The following is a 19,647-nucleotide window of genomic DNA, read 5'->3' on the forward strand; positions in this document are numbered from 1 at the left end:
TGAGAGATAAATGCAATAATATAGTGCAAGGCAACTGCAGAGAAGTATGGCACTTTCACTTTTGTTTGATTTATGGACTTGTATACTGCTTAGCTCCACTGTAGAAACAGATTATGCTTACTGAATAAAAAAACAGTCAGTACGTTCTCTTTCTGGCAGGCACAACTAAAAAGCATTGCCTACTAAGAACTGTACACTGTGTCATGTGTTTTTATGTGTGCTGGTGCATTTGTGTATTCGCTGCTTGCTTGTCTAGGCAGTGTAGTTAAATATGTGACTGATGTGACTCACTTATCTTTAATCAAATCAACTGGAACAGAGGATTATATGTGTGACTTGTGAATCGAGGCAGGATCCTCTTCCATCTGAGTCACCAAACACAATCTTATCAGGAGGTCACATGATATAGGTGACAAGTGCTCATATTGTGAGGACACTTAACTGCTGTTAGTGAGTCTGTATTTATTTATGGAAAGTAATTCTCATGACCAGATTGATACTGATAATCCAAAACAAATGTGGTCCTTTAACATAATGCAGCAGTTGATGTCCCATAGTGCACAGGGTCATGCATGAAAGTGCTGCAATTGCAGTGAGAGGTGGTGGGGAAAACGGTGCATTTTCTGTTGCTGAGGATTTCACAAGGAATTCAAGCTACAGTAACTTGTGTGTGTGTGTGTGCCTCTGTGTGTCTGACCCTGCGCAGTCATGCCTGAATCCCTCTGTTGTCTGAAATGAGCTTTACATTCAGCCTGGGCAAAGTTAGACATCTCATCTAGATGAGTGACAAATGTGAGAGAGTGACCAGCTGAGGGGGAGGAAGCAAGGACTTCCAGTACTCTTTTCTACATCAAGGCATTAACTTTCAAATTTCTATAAAAGTGCAGAAAGGGGTTTTGATTCTTTTGTAGTTGCTCTCTTATACCAAAAAAAAAAAAAAAAAAAAAAAGAAAAGAATCATGTGTCAGGAAATCCTTGGTTTTAGTTTCCCATGGATAAGATCTGATGAGGGATGTGTGTGGTATATGAGCTATTTTGTTGCCACATGGTCCATTGAACCCCTTAAATGTGAGGTAAATGATCATTATACTCTCTGAAGAATTACAGTTCAGCTGAAGAACAGCAAGGGGTTTAGGAGCAAAAAGTAAAACTACCATGTTGCTCCAGTATTCTAATTTGAACCTACCTGGGCACCAAACTTGATGCAATGCTCCAACAGAGTTTCAGAATATTTCCTGTTTACCAAAGTGACCTAATTCTCAACAAAGACATCTCATTTTGGCGTTTTTGTGATAGTTACATGATACCATTGTGATGTGAGAGTAGAAGCTATTGAACATTACAGACAATGTCAGCTGCTGCATGTTGGATGTGTTGCACCGTCTTGAAAGATGTAATCATGCACACTTTAGAACATGTTTTCATGTCTTTTCTCAGAAGTGATTCTCTTGGAATACTGCCCTTAACATCTGTCATCCATTGTTGCTGCTGCAGAGAACTACCACTGTCCCCACAGCCCGGCACGGTGGGGAATTAGTGTTGCAAGTGTTTCACCAGAAGACTCTGTGGAAGTGAAACAGCTTTCGGTAGCCCAGGGACACGAGGCTGAGGCAGATTCAGGGGGAAGTCAGACTGACAGGTTCCTATTATGTCGTCTACTGTCCCCAGACAGAAGTCCCTGCTTCAAGCATAACACATCAATTCCTGGAGTGTTAGACTTTGGTCAGCAGGAATCTTTAACACTTTGCACTGACCGCATTTTCCTGTTTTTTTTGTTTGTTTTTTTTTTTTTTTAATAGTATAATAAATGATGACATTTCTTAAAATTTGTCAATGCTCATACTACAAACACAATCAATATCGAGGAAGGCTGTAGCAAATCTGAAAATCCTGTACACAGGGCTCAACACATTCTTGCAGTGTTCTCACTTTTGTTTAACTAATTACAATACAGCATAAATAATTATCAGATTTATAGTGCTATAATCAAAAGAATTAAAGTACATGTTTAAGTCACAATGGTGTAAAAATACAAAAATTTCATGTTAAACATGGAAAATATGGTTTCTTATTCTAAACATTTCTCATTCTAAACGTTAATGCTTGCATCTGTAGTTAACGTTCTTTACAGCTATGGTGCTTTTCAAATGAGGCTGTCACTGTACATTTGATAACACCAGGCATTTGTCTCCATCTAGTGGTAACATGTACTCACTGATTTATAACGATTATGCACAGTGAAAGATGAGTGAGGTCACTGTGGGTTCAGTGTGAGGTGAGAGCCTTTACAGACCTGGTAAAGGTGACAACAAAAAGGGGAACTACCCCTGGCCTCCTGCTCATTAGATGCCCAATAGGTCCCATTTTGTTTCTGTGTTGTTTGGCTTGTGGATGCAAATTAGCTAAAGTGATGGGGATCATACAAGGTTCTGATGTGGTCTACCCTTGAGGCCCTCTGACACACACAGGACCTGTGTCGAAATTTAGGGTTAAGGCTAAGTAAGACATTACCTCAGTGAGTGGGGATCATTGCGATGATGACCACCAAACAGCGTGTTGAGCCACTCATTGGCCACTCAACTTAATTTCCCTGAGGGAGTCATCCCAAAGGGATCAATAAAGTCTGTCTAAGTCTGTCTAATTGGTTTTTTGGGCATTTTGCAAAGTAGGTGTGTTTTCAACTGAAACTCTGAAGGCTGAAGAGGTTGTACAAACATCATTATATCTGCAACTAATTATTTTCACTATTGATTAGTCTCTTGATTTTCCTACTCTACAATTATTCCAAATTCAGTTTACTACCTTGCGGTTCTCTTCCTCGTCTTGGGACACTGCATCATTTCTTTGCACCTTATTGCCCCCAACAGTTGATCAGTTCAGTAGTGAAAAAGTAATGGCTGGAATGTGTATCTAATCATGTGCATGTGCGTTCTCAAACACATGTACAACACAAACCTACTCATGAAACATAGCTCTGTAGAACTATTAGTGGCCAAAAACTACAAAGCGTACCTTTTTAAGAGGTTTAATCTCTTCCTGTTGTGAGGAAGATAAAATGACATTCAATGAGATAATGAGTGTATACAGTATCTTTATGTATTTTCAGTGTTAATCTTGGACTTAAATGATGGAAACAATGTAAAAATGTTATAACAGACTGATACAGTTAGGCTGCAGGGTCTCTTTCTTTGTTTCTCACAGAAATATACACACAAACACACTCGCAGCACACTGGCTGGGAAGCTGGAAGAGAAACACTGTTGGGTCCTTAGATTATAAGATGGCAGAAGGAAAAACACTCTTTCATCACTCCTCCTATATCTTTAAAGCACTGGAAGTCTGCCACAGGAGGAGTTAGTCTTTGGGAGTTTCTGTGTTGAGACAGTGTAAAGTTTCCTCTACACCAGTCGGGAAGAAAGAACAGTTTGTGGTAGTTAGCAGAGTCTCGGTTGCCTTATCTCCCACCCACTGTGAACTCTGCCACTCGCGTCTTCCTGAGTCCAAAGTCATGGGGCATTATCTCTGCCTCTTCTGCTCACATTACGTTGACCTGCTGGGGCTTCGCTGCCTCCACGTCCTCTCTTACTCTTCTCTTGTTCATCCGTCCTTCCTCCTTCCCTTCATCCTGCAGTGTTTCTTATTTCAGTAATGTTGTGCTTCCTTGCCTTCCGTCCTGCCCCTCTGTCCTTTCCAACCTTCCCTTCAATGTTTGTGCTCCGGCTTAATTCTCCTCCTTCCTTTCTCTCCTTTCCTTTCTGCCTCTCCTAATACCCTCACCTCCCTCAGCCTTCATCTTGTTCCATCTCATTGTCCCTCGCTACAAATCCTTCTTTTTCTCATTACTGACTCCCTCCTTTCATTCTTCATACTCTTACCTCCCTCACTTTTATTTGTCCACTCTCTCTCCCTCTCTTTGGTTCATTCCATCTAGCCTCTGCACTGCTTTTTCTATTTACAGATTCCTTATTTTCTTTCCTTCTCTTCCCAGTTTTGACCTTCTCTGTCGAACGCATTCCATTCCTACCCTATCCTGTCCCTCTGGAGAATTAAACCCACGCTGAGTTCCAGCAGGGACAGAAATACAATCAGATAATACTGGACCTCCAATCAGACTGGCAGGAGTTAGTTTGCTGCTGAATCGCTTGCACAGAATGACTCTGCAGATGCACACATATACTCAATGTTTATAAGCTCCAAGACAGGTTGCATGCATGCAAGCAAGAAGCATCCATACCCTCACCCTGGCACTACATTTTATACATGTTGCTATAAAACATCATCATAAACAATATGTATGCTCTAATTGTTGTTTTCCCACCAATGGTACTGGCTCAGAATATGTAAAACCTCTTAATTCCCATACCACCCTACTATTCAGAGAGGTTTTATGTAAATTTCACACCACACTGTGAATTTTCTGTGGGTATCAAACCAGATATTCTGGCTTTGCCTCAATCATGATAATATGTTCACACATTTTGGCTACAGTTACCTAGGTTATATTATTTATATTGTTCTATTCCAGCCTTCCATTGATGCCATAGAAAAGAATGAGAGTTGAATGAATGTAGTGACTGGAATGCTGATCAGTACTGTTATGAAAACGACACGTGCTGGGTGTCTTTGGAACTGCAGATATTTTGACATTCTGGGAAATATGCACGTTTGCTCTCTTGCTGATCGATGCAAAAATTGATACTACCCTCATATCTGCCCATTCAATATAAATCTACAGTCAGCAGCTGGTTAGCTTAGCATAAAGCCTAGAAATTGTTCTTTCACACTTCTGATTTGAGCTGTATCGGGTTCTGGTTCTGGTTCAGATTTTGTTACCTTAGTCACAGCTGGCTTGCTTCCAGTCCAGCTAAGCTAAGATAACCTGCTATTGTTGGTTGAGAGAATAGTATCAATCTTATCTTGGCAAGAAAACAAATAAGTGTATTGTCTAAAATGTCCTATTCCTTTAATTCTAAGGCTAAATGTAATTCTCTGAGTGTCTACAGCCTTTAGTTATGAAACTTGAAAATGACTTCAAAAAACACAGAGGAAATGTTCCCCAAATAAATAACAGGAAGTTTGTGCTAAAATTAGACTATTAGGGATGATGTACTTGTTCTTGATCTAATCTTCATGGATTATATGCTGCTTGATAACCTCAGTTTACTTCATTCCCACCAGATGTTTGTACTTTGTGAGTCAACAAAAATGCATAAAAGACTTACTAGTATTGTTTGGTATACCAAAACATCAGCAGATTGCTGATAGGTTTAAGACACCTACAGTTTATATATTGTAGATGACAAATCATGCTGATTAATGAAAGCCATTAACCAGCTTTGCTGTCCCCTTACAAAAAATATTAAATGTTATATTATTCTTGTTCATGGAACAAAAACCTACATTTCTTGTAAGCTTAAAAACATAAAATCTTATTACTTTCAATTACTTGCATTGATTTGAAGATGATATTGGAGCTGAATCAATCAACCTAAAAAGACTTGGCATATGTTTTTTAAAACTTTGAAATGCATCATAAATTCTTTTAAGCCATTTTTACCATTTTGGTGAAATCATAAATGACAAAATACCTTTTCAGATACTTTTTTAAAATAACCAATAGAGAAATTGCCAAGCCACAGTTACTCAAAACATGGTGGCTTATAAACAGAAGGTTTTAGTTTAATCTTAACTAATCTATTTTTAAAACCTCTAAATCTTAATGCAGAACTAAGCCCTGAAGATTTGAGAAATAAAACAGAGGAATTTTTCTATTGTTGCATGGACATTTTCATACTCATAACTCATAACCACACATGCACTCATACACAGCATTTGCATACATACATGCTCATTTGATAATCATCATAAGCAGCCACAGCAGCAGTACTGGTCCAACAACACAGTTAACAAAAATGTACAAAAGAACTCAGAGCAGGGATAATGAAATGCTTTAAAGTTGCCTATCACAGACTAAATACACTGCTGGTAACAGGATATTCAGAAATGGATCCTATATCAATACAAGGACTGATATTTGTTAATGTTAAATCATATACAATTTTCACAGACCAAAATAGTGATATCACACTTTTAATGCATAACTGGGCTATAAAAACATAACATGTCTCATGAAGCATGTGACAATATTCATATATATTTTCTATTAGTTTCTATAAGACAGGACACAATGATCTGAAAATGAGCTCTTCAGAAACTAAATATATCATGCTGTGAATAATTCAAGGGTACGGATGACTAATTTGTGCGCACAAATTATAAACATTTTTCCCTTGATACTTGTCTTTTTGAACAAATGTCAACCTTCAAAACTTGATGGGAGCCTTTGACTGAATTACAAGCCTTTATTTGTGCGATATAGGGCAGTCCAAGCAAAAACTGACTTCAAAAGCTGCTTAATACATTATTTAGATCATGTTTGGCTTTTAGATCCTGTCAGTCCCCCTACCGACAGCTCAGTATCTCTTTTCACTTCTGCTTCCCCTGACAGACAAGCCTTTTTGTTTAAACTGAAATTTTAAGGAGAGTCAGCTGAAGTGCAGAATCAATCATTCAGAGAGGCGTCGGCAGACCTTTATTTCTTTATGTTGCTTTCATTGCTGTTCAGCCTGTTCCAGGAGAGTTTGGTAGATTTCTGATTTCAGAAATCGCGGATAACAGTCGTTTTCCATCAAACTGTATATCAGTCTCTGCGCCCTGTCGAAGCAATTTGGCCCCGGCTGAGAGAGATTTTCACTGATTTCTTCTCTCGTCACACAGTCAATGTTTATCTGTGTTCAGAAAACAGCAACTTTTATTTCACCCATGAGTTCTTTCTGTTTGGAGATATTTTTACATTATAATGTCTATTGAGAAAGTATGTTGAAATAGTGAAAGAAAAACTGTCTATTACTGTGTGAGGCTACCTTCCCCATCTTCAATGTATTTCAAAGCAAAAGTGAGTGAAACCGTGCAGGAGTGACAGGGACAACAACCAAGCCAGCAATTGAGGCTGATTTGAAATTACACAGGTCTGACTCCATTCACGTCTCTCTGTACAAAAGCCATACCTGTCTCAGAGCATCAACTTGGACAAACTCTGTGTAGATCCTTTTGGCAGCAACCGTCATTTCTGTCTCGCTGGTAATTTTCTTGAAGTCCTCGCAGGCCAGCCAAAAGAGAAGATTCTCCTCACTGTATTCTGTCCTCAAGAATTCCTCAAACACCAGCTGGCCTGCTGCACAGAGAGAAGAGAAACACTTTGAAACTGGGACAGTTTCATTTCAAACATTCAATAGAAGTTGAATTACACTGAGGTAAGCTGAGGTATTTAAGAACCTGGTTAGTTTACCATAATCCTCCTTTTTTTTTACCTTAATTACTAATATACAGGGAAGACCTGGGCATAACTGGCCATACTAGCATTATAGTACAAGCTTGTATTCACAGTGTAATCATACCCACTATATACATGCATTAATGTGCACATATACCTAATAATGCATTCTGTACTACCCCAAGCACTGTATTGAATAAAAAAAATCAACAAAAATATGGCAAAAAAATAATATTAAAATGTAAAATTATGACTTTTAATGTGTGACACAAAATCTCAACTCAAGGACCACTTAATAGCTTTTTCAGACCTTTCCAAATGCCTCTCGCAGTCTTTATCAGTAAATTGTCACCTGTGACATCTTCAGTGACCATTAGATATGGTTGAAAGTTCTAAAAAGTTTAGATTATTGTTAAACATACTGATCCCAGCTCAAGAGTGAACTTCCAGGATCAGGACTTTTTCTTACTCAGGGGGAATCACCAGCTTACAAGTGTTTTCTCCCCATTTTTTCTCCACTATGTTTTAGAAGATTTCTGACTGCTGATTTCTGATGCTTGTTGCAAGGAGGCTTTGGGTCTTCTTGTAACAGGTAACACGACTACTATTTTTTTATTAGGTATTTTAGTAGAAAATCATAAGAGCAATGAGCCTTAGCTAAAGGTTAAGCTATTCTGTTATCTTTCACTCACATTCTGCCTTCCTTAACACAGTCTCCTTGTTAGCTCAAAGAAGTCAGTGAACAAAGAGACGATGCAGCAAACTGCCAGGTATTGTGGTGAATGTCTGGAGGCCCTTTTAACTTCAAAACCTTCAAAACCAAACCCTGCATCCTGATGTGCTCTGACTCAGCGTCATATAATTGCACACACCTATATTTCTTATCTTCTCCTCACACCCTTTACCTTTGTTACAGGCGTATTCATGGAGCTGTGATTCTAGCACAGGTGTAAAATACTTAGCACGTCTTCTGGGAGCACAAACAAACAGCTAACTGCAAGCACCGGTGTTATTCACACAAATTGCTTTACATAAATCACAGCTGGTGCTCTGACAGTAATTGACAGGAAACAAAATATGTCCAGAGGCCACTTGTTCCCGTCTACAAATCACTCTGGCTCCATATCTGAGCCTTCAATCATAACAGAGTTGACTCTTTAAAGTCATATGAGATGTAAAGGTATATGAATGTCATCAGATTGCATCTGCCACATGCACAACTATTTATTTTTTGCTACTGTTTACCTATTTGTCATATGTGTCACTGCATATCTTCAAATGGAAATGGAGCAACTGGGGTGCAAGACAAAATTTATCATCTGGAGGACAGTTATTCTTGACGCAGAAGACAACAGGCTGAAATATTACAGATCAGCTGAATTCATTTCAGTAAAGTAATGAGAGAAGAAAGAGAGAGAGGAAAAACCCCATCTGCTGCTTTAGTCGTTTTCAAATAGAGGCAGAGAATATAGTCAGGTGAAAGACATCAGCGAGCGCCAGCTTTGTAAATGAATACGAGCTGGCTGGAATCACCCTATCTACACTGGCAGCTCAGATTAGGCCTCTTATCTCTGCCAGTGTCATCCTCCTTAAATATATCTCCAAATGGATTTGATGAACTTGAAGGAAGAATATATCCTCGATTCTCCCAAAGAAGCCCGAGGGCAATTCAAGATGATATGTAGGGCTGAGCGGCAGAGAATTGCAAGGGTGAAAAGGGAGGACAGAATTGAGAGAGTAGCATTTGACAAGAGAGTGAGAGGAGTAAATCCACAAGTGGGCTTACTTTTACACTCCAGAAGCTGGTCCAGTGACTCTCCCCATGCCATTACATCATCAACGGGAGCCCTGCAGAGCAAAAATGTTTACATAATATGATGTAAAGGACTGAGGTGAATTAGTGTCAGTGATAAATTAAATGTTTTTTTTAATGACTGATGCCATTTTAAAAAACATTTTTTCTAATCTACTTATTACATCAGATTAATTGATAATCTATTGAAGTTTTAGTTAAATGTCATTTTTTTTAAATTAACTGATATGAATCAATCATATTGTGAAATTATTAAAAATATAAAAGCCCTCATTTTGTCCTACTTCCAATTCTAGAGGATGAAATTAATGACAACTCACATTTTAGTTAGATGTTGGCTCTTGATTGAATACCAGGTATCAGATCAGACAGTGGTGTCCTCTGGAAGCCAGTTCCTTCCTGACCAGAGTTTAACCAAAACAGAGCATAACATAGCAATTAAGTTATTCTCCTTTACATTATAAGTGCTGAAATAAGTATTGAGATCTTTTATGTGAAGTAGCTCAATTTAATATTTTTATATTGAATCTAATTTCTCTGTGTAATGTGAAAGCAGCAGGAGGCAGCCTTGGTAGTTTAATAAGATTAATATTTGCACTGAAACTGCTCTAGGTGTAGAGTTCACTAGCCTACACTGAAAGTCCTGTTTCTCTAAAAGTATAAGTGTTGCTTGTCGACAATGAGTTAGATTTATGTCAGCATGGCAGCTAACAGCCAAACTGGCTGCATCCTCTTGTCATTAGTTTACTTGTTCGGAAATCCTAAATTAGATGAAATTTTAATGATCCCTGTGGGTAAACTGGGTCTCTGCGGCAGCAGAGAACCAGATAAGAATAAGTCAGAACAGTGAGTGTAATACAAGGAATTATGGCAAGTGAACATGCTGGAAAGTGGAGCAAATAAATAGAGAACGAGCATCTGCACTGACAGACTCTCAGGCTCAAGTGGATGTGCAAGAGCTATTCACATTATCTGATGTGCAGAATGGATAAGAGCTACTGTACAGCATATGTCTGTGGCATATATATGCATTGTAAGCAGGCAGGTACAGCAGCTGTATGTGGAGAAGTATATCATTTTGATCTCTAAGTTGTAGCAACTCCTCAGAAATCTGTTTAAATAATGTTATTTTTACACACAGCCTACTGCATATGGATGAATTTCAATCAGTGTTAGGAAAGTTTAAGGAATGCTCTTTTTGTAGTTTTCGTGAGTCAACAGACAACAAACAGAGCACCTATAGTTGATGTTCTTGTAACTACACTTCTACACTGACACACTACAGCTGTTCTCCCTATTGCCAGGCCAAACCCATCTGTGAGGGAGCTGTAGGTGCAGCTGAGCACCACTTATCATCAAGGAAGTAACACTATGGTTTTAGTTTATATTTTAGCATGCTTTTGAAGCCTCTGTTTACCTTCAGTAACACTCTGCTCCACAATCAGACAGTTACACACATTCACAAACTGCTAATATGAATCTTCTTTGGTAGTAGTTTTCTACCAAAAACACTGTATAAAACTCCCATCACAAATCACATACTGCACATTGTGTTAGGCTACCCAAACATTACTTGTTTTCAACATAGGATTTTCTTTTGTTTTGTTTTTGGCTTGTCATTGAGCCAGCAGTACTGGGCTGACCTGGGCTGACCTCCCCACGTAGTCATCAGCACCAGTACCTGGAACAAGACTGCTTCAGGCAACACCGTCCACCAGACCAACACTGCTGACAAAGTGTCACACAGTTCTTTTCTGCTGTGACGGCTGTCTGACTGACTGAGAATAACAGATGAGAATTTATGTGTGTGTGGGGCTACACTCACCTCTCAATGAGCAAACAGCAACTGCATCAACAGATTTTCATCAGATTCTAAAGAACAGTGGCATTTCTTTAATTCTGTTGCTTGAAATGTCAAACGATAAATATAAGGAAGAACTTAGCTAATTAGCTTTTGTCCTCTGCCAGTGTTTCTGCTTTTTTTAAGATTGTAGATTGTGTATTAATGACGCTGCTAAATCTGGCCAATGTGGCTGGTAATGGTAGCAGAACAATGCTACTAACAGGGTGCGTCAAGTCACAGCAATGCTTTTCCGAGGCCTTCACCAGCAGAGAGTTTGCTTATGATAACAGTAACTGCATGAGTAACTATGTTTTTGGATGTATGTGAATAATTCAGTTAAACTCAATCAAAATTTATAGATCTTGAGTCTCTAAATGCTCAAAAGTAGCTCATTTAACAAAGCTGGATGTTGAAGCTGGATGCCCAAACCCCTTTAACAAAAGTTCTGACAGCTTTGACAGTGCAGCTTTGAACTGTACTTTTAAGCCATGTGTTATCAGAAAGTCCCTCAGAAGTAAGGGACAAGGCATCAGAAGAGAGACTATATTCTAATGCAGCCGCTCATTTTTTTGATTGCATCATATAGAGCGCCGAGCATATTCAGCTCAAAGAATTCTCACTCTTCTTTGGACCTTTTACATGTTTTCTTAGGGAGGGAAGGAAGGAAGGAATGGAAGAGCTGGAGGCATACTGAGAAGCACAGAGAGAAACACAGAGTGAGAAACCTTCAATAAAAACTACACAGATCACAGGAGTCCCATCAGAAACACTTGCTCACAAACTTGTAGAGGAGAGAGAACCATCTGCAAAACACATCCCAGTTCTATTTTAGCAACATGCTTTGTGGCTGGGCGAGATCAGACAAAGTCAGTCATTACCCAAAAACAAGGCAGACCGGAGGGGAACTAAAACATTGAAAATGTTCGACAGTATCAAAATGCTCAGTGCCATACTATTTCTTCCAAAATCTTGAAGCATAAAGCTAATTTGGATCTCATACTTACATGTGATTCCTGTTGCCAAGAAAGACTGAAATGTATTTCCTAACTTCAAGTTGTTGTGGGAATATATGCTCAACAACACACTCTGATCCTTAGTTGCCCAGGCTTCCTTTTCCTAACCTGACTTACCCTACAAGTACAAGCCCATGCATGTTGGGTTATAGTACGGGCAGGCCCAGGGTTTACTGAAATGTCAGCTTTTACTCTTTGCTTTTTATTCTCAAACTCCCATTAACAAAAGTTTTACCTCAGCGTTTTGGTTGGAAAACCCCTCAGTTGCTGCTTTCTTGTGGTTGTGCCTTCTGAAACCAGCGGCCGCAGAAACCTTATGGAAATTTAAAAAACAAGACCTAAAGTAAATCATTAGTTTACAATGCAAAGTAGATGGAGACAGAAAGGCACAGCTGTGACTAACCTTGCCCTGATAAAACTGCTGTGGGCATGAACATTACTTTGGCTTGGGTTTGCATTTTGGCTCTGGAAGATAATTATGCTTCTCTTTTGAGGAGAGCATATCTCAGTTCAAAGTGTGTATTTAACAATGAGCTGAAAGGAAAAAAGAAAAAAACCTAATGTACGATAACATATTTGCAAAGGAATTGATACTGTCATTATTCAATAACAGTGCCTCAAGTTGCTTCATCATATTTCTGGCTTTCTTAGGGACATGATACTTGACTAGAGTCTTCTTGTCTGATCAGATCTCAATGATTTTAGTTATGGAATTTTGGTTGTCAGACAAGTCTGAGACAACCAAAATTGGTCTTGTGACCAAGACAAGTCTACTTTCTTGTCAGAAACACAGGTGGATCTTGCGTATTTGAGAGGGAAAGATAAGATAGACTTTATTTATCCCACTTTTGTGACTTGGAAAGACATGCAAACAGCAATGACTAAATTAGAGAAAGGTGGTTTGATTGCATGGCAATAAGGCATGACTGCTGAAAACACCATTAGTACACCTGCTAGTACAGTGTTAGGACACCACTGAAAAGGTGCTTTTTTCCAAGAAGTTCAATTATAATACACTGCCTGGGGAAATCATGCCATTTGCTGCCAGTAAACAATATTGGTGTCAGAAGTTTTGACGTATTTAACTTATCATTGCTCTTAGTTTTGTTATTGTACCAACCCTGCTGCCAGACAAGAGGGTCAATATTGGTTGAATATTTCGTTATGGGTAGGCTTAGGCACCTAAAAGACTTTGTTAACATTTAAGTGAGGATTATGCCTGGGGTTAATATAATAACTCTGACCTCCACATCCTGTAGTGGTTGCCGGTAATGCTGGGGTGCCAGTCAGTCTCAGTCTGACAAAAAAATGAACATACGGATTACTAGTGTCACACCAGCGAGCAACCTTATTTTGTGATTTAGGCAAATAACAGTGTAGGTCTATTTTCCACATAGAAAACCCTGCCTTGTAGACTTTATCACACATGCAGTACTTCGCAGGAACTGCAGGATTCTTCAGCACTTCATGGATGTGCTATTCACCTCTGGTTATAGGACAATATTTCTTCAACATGTTATTGGGATGTATTTCATTTGCATGAACCAGACAACTATACAGGAAATAGGAGGCTCTTTGACCCAATTCACACAGAACTCCCATAAGCATTATACTCTCTGGAGACAAATGGTAGCAGAAAGAAGCAGATGCTCAAGTATCAGACAGAGGTGGGGTGCAATGTCCTCATCTAACATGGAGAGAGTGAGACGGGGAGAAGGATGGGGCTATGAAAATGACTGATGAGAGCAGAAATGGCAGAGTTGTGATCGGGAGGAAAGAGGAGAGGGGGGAGCGAAGGGAGACAGGGGACAATGCTGACAGCTGAGCGGGCCTACCTGTCCGCCCATCTCTCGTTTTCCGTCTTGATTTGCAAGTCCTCGACGGGACACTTGCCGGGACCGGCCTAGAAAACAAGAACAGGTGTCATAAAACACAGCTGCGACTGGGATTTGCATCTGTAATGACCCCACTGGAGATGCAGAGAGTATGATGTTCACAACAAAAACCTGTCAGATGCGCTCTTGGAGTGGTATTCATCACCAGCTCAGCTGCAACATATCTGCTGTCCTATCACTTAACAATGATGGAAAACAGCTTTTTTGTCCTCTCAGTGCAATGTGTTGTTTATCAAAGCATTTTGTGTTCATCTGTTGCAGAATCAGTCTTACATGTTTAATGACTTTGAAACACTATTTATATAACACACCTGGTTAATGCACTGGATAGATTTAGTTGGAAAAGATTTCATGAGTGTGAGTGGTTTACAAATTCATTAAATTCCAGGCTGATCGACTCACAAATCTGAGCTGTCTTGATAGCATTAAACATGTTTCATGGTTATGACCAGGCATGTGCAGGGTACTGAACATGTCATTCAGTGTTTACAGATCACAGATTCAGAACAGGAGCAAGAGTGATAGCCAGTGAAAGCCCAGGCAACAATGAGCTGAAGTGTAAGAGTTACAGGCACACAGCACACCCTGTACACCTAGCTCTGTTTTTAAATGTGCAGTAGCTTGGAGCCCATGTTATCACTGACATCGTATGGTGGCAGAACTGCCAACATTTGTCCATTTTCTGGATGTTGTTATTTTTCTAATAAGGGTTGGTGTAAGATTCCTTTATTATACTACTGGCCATAGAAAATTTCTGATTGTCTGAAAGGTGTCCTATAATGTCAATTAACAGGACACATCAAACATAGTTGTACTTCAGCCACCATTCTAAACCAAGGTAGGTTTAGAACGGTGGGTGGTGGCAGGTAACCATAGCAACAGTTCTTGTGCCTAACATTACCCCAACTCTCACTGGTGAAGCAGACCTAATCATGGGTTAAATGGACTGCAAACAAACCTTAAAAAACAGTTGGCTGTTTGAACATAATGACCATGGTTGGTAATGTAATGCTTCACCATAAGCAGGCATAGTCTACAGTGCAGTTGGTGGTAATTGGTTTCCTCATTTCCAGCAGAAAGCTGTTTTCAATGGAAAAGTTCTGATGAACCCACTGTGCACCACCATTCCAACATCAAAAGACATAGACTGACAAAGTTAGCAACTGGCTGATGAACATAGTGGAGTAGCTATAGAGCCAGATATTTTTTTGCCAGGAGTTAAAAACAGCCCAAAGCCAGTGGAGCCCTAAAAACAGAGGAAGAAGAGGACTGAATATTGATCTACATTTATCATATTTCTAGAGACATGTTTCCAAAAGAACCCCAATGTTAGTCTTTGTCTGCTGGATGTGTAAACAGGCAACTGCTCATCATTATGAGATGATAATACGTCAATATTAGATTTACAACTTATTCAGCTGCGACATTCTGAGCTCAGTTCAAGCTAAACTACTGGACCTAAGTGGCTGACCTTGGGTTAAGTGTATAACTCAGAGCAGCTATGAGGAATGTATTCATAACCATTACAGCTACATTAAAATGTAGTGCATTGTTGGTATATTTCACATTTCAGATACAGCCAGTGACTTTAAATGTGTTTTTGTTATTTAGATGTTTAAACTTATTTTTTTGGATGCCTTGCATTCATAGTAGTGTGTATGAGTTGCTGAAGGACATTTCCCCTCTGCCTGCTTGTGAGACATGCCATCGACTATGCAATGTGATATGTGGATGGGGAGAACATCTGTTTAGAAAGTATACATCAAGGTCTGTCTTAAATAACCCACCTTTGCTTATGAAACCTTGAATATTTGCATAAACCATTAATGTTAGATGCCAGTAATTTGGTTGCTGAAGGCCACTGGAGAGCCATAAATAGCATAATGACAACCTTGGTTCATAGTAATTAAAATATACCTGTAAAAGCAGTTTTACTTCATTATTTATTTAGGTACAGTGGTAATAGATAATGTGAATGCAGCTATGCTTTTTCATAATTAATTACATTGCTGTATGGTAAACTAATTAACAGCATATACTGTACATTGGGACTTACTGTTCAAAGTCTCTTTTTTCAGTTTTATTAAAATGTCTGTACAGGATCAGAAATATACTAAAAGTAAATGCAAAGTAAGATGTAAATGTTCTATGCAAGTTATTTTATGTAATAACATCAATGACCCCACATGCTCTCAACCCTAAGGAATAACATAATGCAGTATGAAAAGGTCTACTATATAACCAATGAAGCCCCATTTACAAACATCTGAAATGGCAACAGAGAAAACAGGTTAGCTTACTGCATCTTCACCATGGGCAGCACTCATTTGAATAATGCCAATGCAGCTCATGCATACTTAGTAGATGATTGACTGTTCTCCACACATTGGTCTGACTTTGCTCGTCCTCTCTGTGGGATTAAAAGCACACTTTCAAGTTTAACAGACCCATGGGGACTGGTACAGAGTTTGCATTAACTCAAAATGTTTAACATAAAATAGCGGATGTTCATTCAGATCTGTTGTGCAGTTGTCCGGTCTGATGCCAGTGGAATTAAGTAAGACTCACATTGACTGTCCCTACGGGGAAATGCAGTTATGGAAAATAATTAAAATAATGAGACATGAAGCAGAAGGGAATGGTGGTGTTATTATCCATACAAATTTACATAATGTGCACATAATATCCAATTTTACATAATGCTAGCTATCATTAGGGGTATTTTAAATATAACTGGGTGCAGTACAAATATGAGGCAAAAATTTTACTGGGTGCAAATTTAAGATAACTCTGGTACAATACATCAAATTGTAACATTTAACATCCAATATTGTACAAGGTCCCTCACAAATAAAATGAATATTTTCTGGGATGGCCAATAATGGCATGGTTATCGTTTTAATAATGTACTAACATACACATAATGTTCTCCTGTAGCTGTAAAGATTGTAATTCATTATTGTAATTAGAATCTGTACGTATGCCTAATTACATTGGTATGGCTGTTTTTCATGGCCTGAGATAGATCCCTTTATTTCAGCTAACAGAAATCATAGTGGTACAGCATATAATTACAGTCAGTAGTGTGCCTCCAACTTTGTGGCAACAGTTTGTGGAAGCCTCTCTCCTGTTTCAATATGACATAACTGCTGTGCATAAAGCCACATCCATAAAGAGTTTTCAGGGAGACTGGTGTCGAAGAGCTTGACCGGTCTGCACCCAGCACCTTTTTGATGAACTGGAAACTCAACTGGGTGCCAGGCGTTAGTGGCCAACATCAGTGATTAACCTCTAATACAGCCAAGTTACAAACTCTTGTGGAAAGCCTTCCCAGGAGAGTGGAGGCTGTTACAGCAGCAGATGGATGCTGATGTGTTACATAACATCTTACATACATTTAGCCATGTTGTGTATCATGTGTGCCTTGTGTACTTGTACATGTACTTTATATAAAGTTTGCTCATAGAATTCAAGGACAAGGAAAAAACGGTTACTGAGACTAGGGAAATTAAGGCAGTATTTAAATAAAATGATCAATCTAATTGTAATTAACTTCTCTTAGCACATATTTGGTCTGGGATTTCAATTTCTAATCAATTTAATCTCTCTCTCTCTCTCAGCCTGTTTCTCACTTGCTGTCCCTCTGATTACAGATGGAAAGTGACTTAGAGAGTTGATTAGCCTTCCTCACCCCTGTTTGGCTGTGTCGACCCTATTCTCTAATTACATTACGTTTGGCAGAAAGCTCGCAGGGCATGCCCTGTTCACAGCTGAATTGCAAATGTACTCACCCCCATGCACACAGCATTTCAGCATTTGATTTGACATAAAAAGTCAAGACAATAACAAAAACAGGAAGCAACACGCATATATATGAAAAGGCAAATTTAATAATGTGCTTTTGGGGGGAGATCTTGATGCTGCAGACTCTGAAGGTGCAACAAGAGGGCTTACACATATACAAAGCTTTCTTTTTCTGTGAATTGTAATGCAATTCTGTTGTTATGCAATAAACTGAACTATAGCAGCTGCTGTGAGGAGCAGGAGTAAAAATATGAGTTGTAGGTAGCGTAAATAAAGCTCAGTGCTCGTGTTGAAGCTTTTACATGTTTTTTTTTAATGTTTCCAGTGGTGCTTTGTAGACTGTACAATACAGCTCCACTGTGGGGAGCTGTGTCTCTGTGTCTGCTCTGTGTCTTTCTAGTGCCCCTTTCTTTCTGTCTTTCTCTCCATCTGTCTTTCTCTCTGGCACATAGCATCATATGCAGTGGCTGTGGGCCGTTGTTGCTCATGTTAAAAGCTCAGCTGGGAAGTCAGAATCCCTTGGACTGATGCTCTGTGGCCTCAGTGTTTCACAGCTCTGTAGCTTGGACGGACCATCTGGGTTAGGCTGGGGGAGGTGATGTATTTGACTGTGTGGGCAGGAGGTGTGTGTGAGTGATAGAGTGTAGGTGGTACGCAGGCAGGCATGTGCCCGTATGTCTGTTTGTGTGTCCGGTCATGTGCGTGCATGTGTGGTAATTCTTTAATTTCCATTCATCATGCAGAGCGGTAGGACAGCTAGCAAAGTGAGTCTGCACTGTAAAGGTGTGTATGGTGGTAGCTGGGGTATGTTAGTGTGGGTGTAGTCTCTCTGTTGGTCTTTATACATATGCAATTATCCTCTTCTCTGTGGGCAGTGCTTGAGCTGGGATGAAAAAGGTGCTGTAACTCCAAATTAGCAACTGCACGGCATGCAGCCCTTATGGGTAAGGGGTGTTTTTGTCTAGTTTACGAAGATGAATGACCAAATACTATAAAGTACTAGGCCAACAATTATAGTATCTGATTTTCAGACACACCTCTCTCCAATATGATGGAAATGAGTATTGGTCTTTATTGTCTTATTCTTGACATTTTTGTAGTTGTGTGTGATTTAACATCCTCCCTCTTGTAATGTTAAATGAAGTCCAGTTCTTTATAACAGCAGATATCTCCATGTAAAAATAATAAAACTTTTTTTTTTTTGCTTGGACTCCTCATAAATCTTCAAAAGCACATTTATCAAAATTATAACAAACTAAGAATACATGTCATTAAGATTTAGGACAGACAACATTGATAGCAGGGGATTCACTGGAAGAGGGTAAGATTTTATCCAGCAGCTGTCTGACAAAACTCAGCCTGGTAAATAGAGCTGTTTCCCCTGTTTGAAATTTCTGGAGGGTAATTGTGCAGATTTCAAAATTTCAGATGGAGAATTCAAGTGTGCGGGTTTTCCATTCACTCTCCTGAAATGACTTCTTGGAACATGTAACATGATTGTATGAAGATGATAATTCTGTTCAGGCTTTATTGTTCATCCATCATGTCCAGTTTGAATTATTCATTTAAATGATGATGTCTAAAATTCACCAATCTAATTTGAGCAACTTCATTTTATCTATTTGCAAATGACTGAATTTGTGAACCAACAAACAATAAAATAATATTAATACTATGAAACTGTATTTTGAAATTACCTCATAGGGATTCACTCAAGAAAATTCAAGATAGATAGTTTTCAAGATAAACTATTTAAATGCAACAAATTTAGTGGTTTTGAATATCAACACTAAGCATTCAGTAGTGATTAAATTTCAAAAGTAGGTATTCAGGTGCTTACAAAATGTAAAAGTACAGAAGACACAGTTCAACTGTTACAGACTGAATGGTACTCACCCAGACCAGTAAACTGACATGCACACATATACTCATTAGTAAACAGCTGG

General features: G+C 39.0%; 1 protein-coding gene across 2 annotated transcripts; it reads right to left on the reverse strand.

Moving 5' to 3' along the window:
* Positions 1–6,074: 6,074 nt before the first annotated feature.
* On the reverse strand, positions 6,075–12,318 carry LOC108879590 (regulator of G-protein signaling 21). 2 transcript variants are annotated; one of them, XM_051077272.1, is made up of 5 exons: positions 12,238–12,318; positions 9,467–9,545; positions 9,120–9,181; positions 7,068–7,234; positions 6,075–6,788 (listed from the first exon to the last, which is right to left on the reverse strand). In XM_051077272.1, coding segments are annotated over exons 2-5 (408 nt in total). In that variant the 5' UTR covers positions 9,469–9,545; positions 12,238–12,318; the 3' UTR covers positions 6,075–6,611. The 2 variants fall into 2 exon arrangements, with proteins under 2 accessions (XP_050933229.1, XP_018526427.1); XM_018670911.2 differs by lacking the exon at positions 12,238–12,318 and adding an exon at positions 11,994–12,143.
* Between the last annotated feature and the right edge of the window lie 7,329 nt (positions 12,319–19,647).

This window comes from Lates calcarifer, linkage group LG17 (assembly GCF_001640805.2).
Source record: "Lates calcarifer isolate ASB-BC8 linkage group LG17, TLL_Latcal_v3, whole genome shotgun sequence".
In the NCBI taxonomy this organism is placed as follows: domain Eukaryota; kingdom Metazoa; phylum Chordata; class Actinopteri; family Centropomidae; genus Lates; species Lates calcarifer.

Coding starts and splice junctions, on each gene's coding strand:
- LOC108879590 (XM_051077272.1), bottom strand. Junction 7,235..9,119: donor CCAGCTTCTGGAGTGTAAAA/GTAAGCCCACTT, acceptor CTCTCTGTGCAG/CAGGCCAGCTGGTGTTTGAG. Junction 6,789..7,067: donor AAGTTGATGCTCTGAGACAG/GTATGGCTTTTG, acceptor TTCTGAACACAG/ATAAACATTGACTGTGTGAC.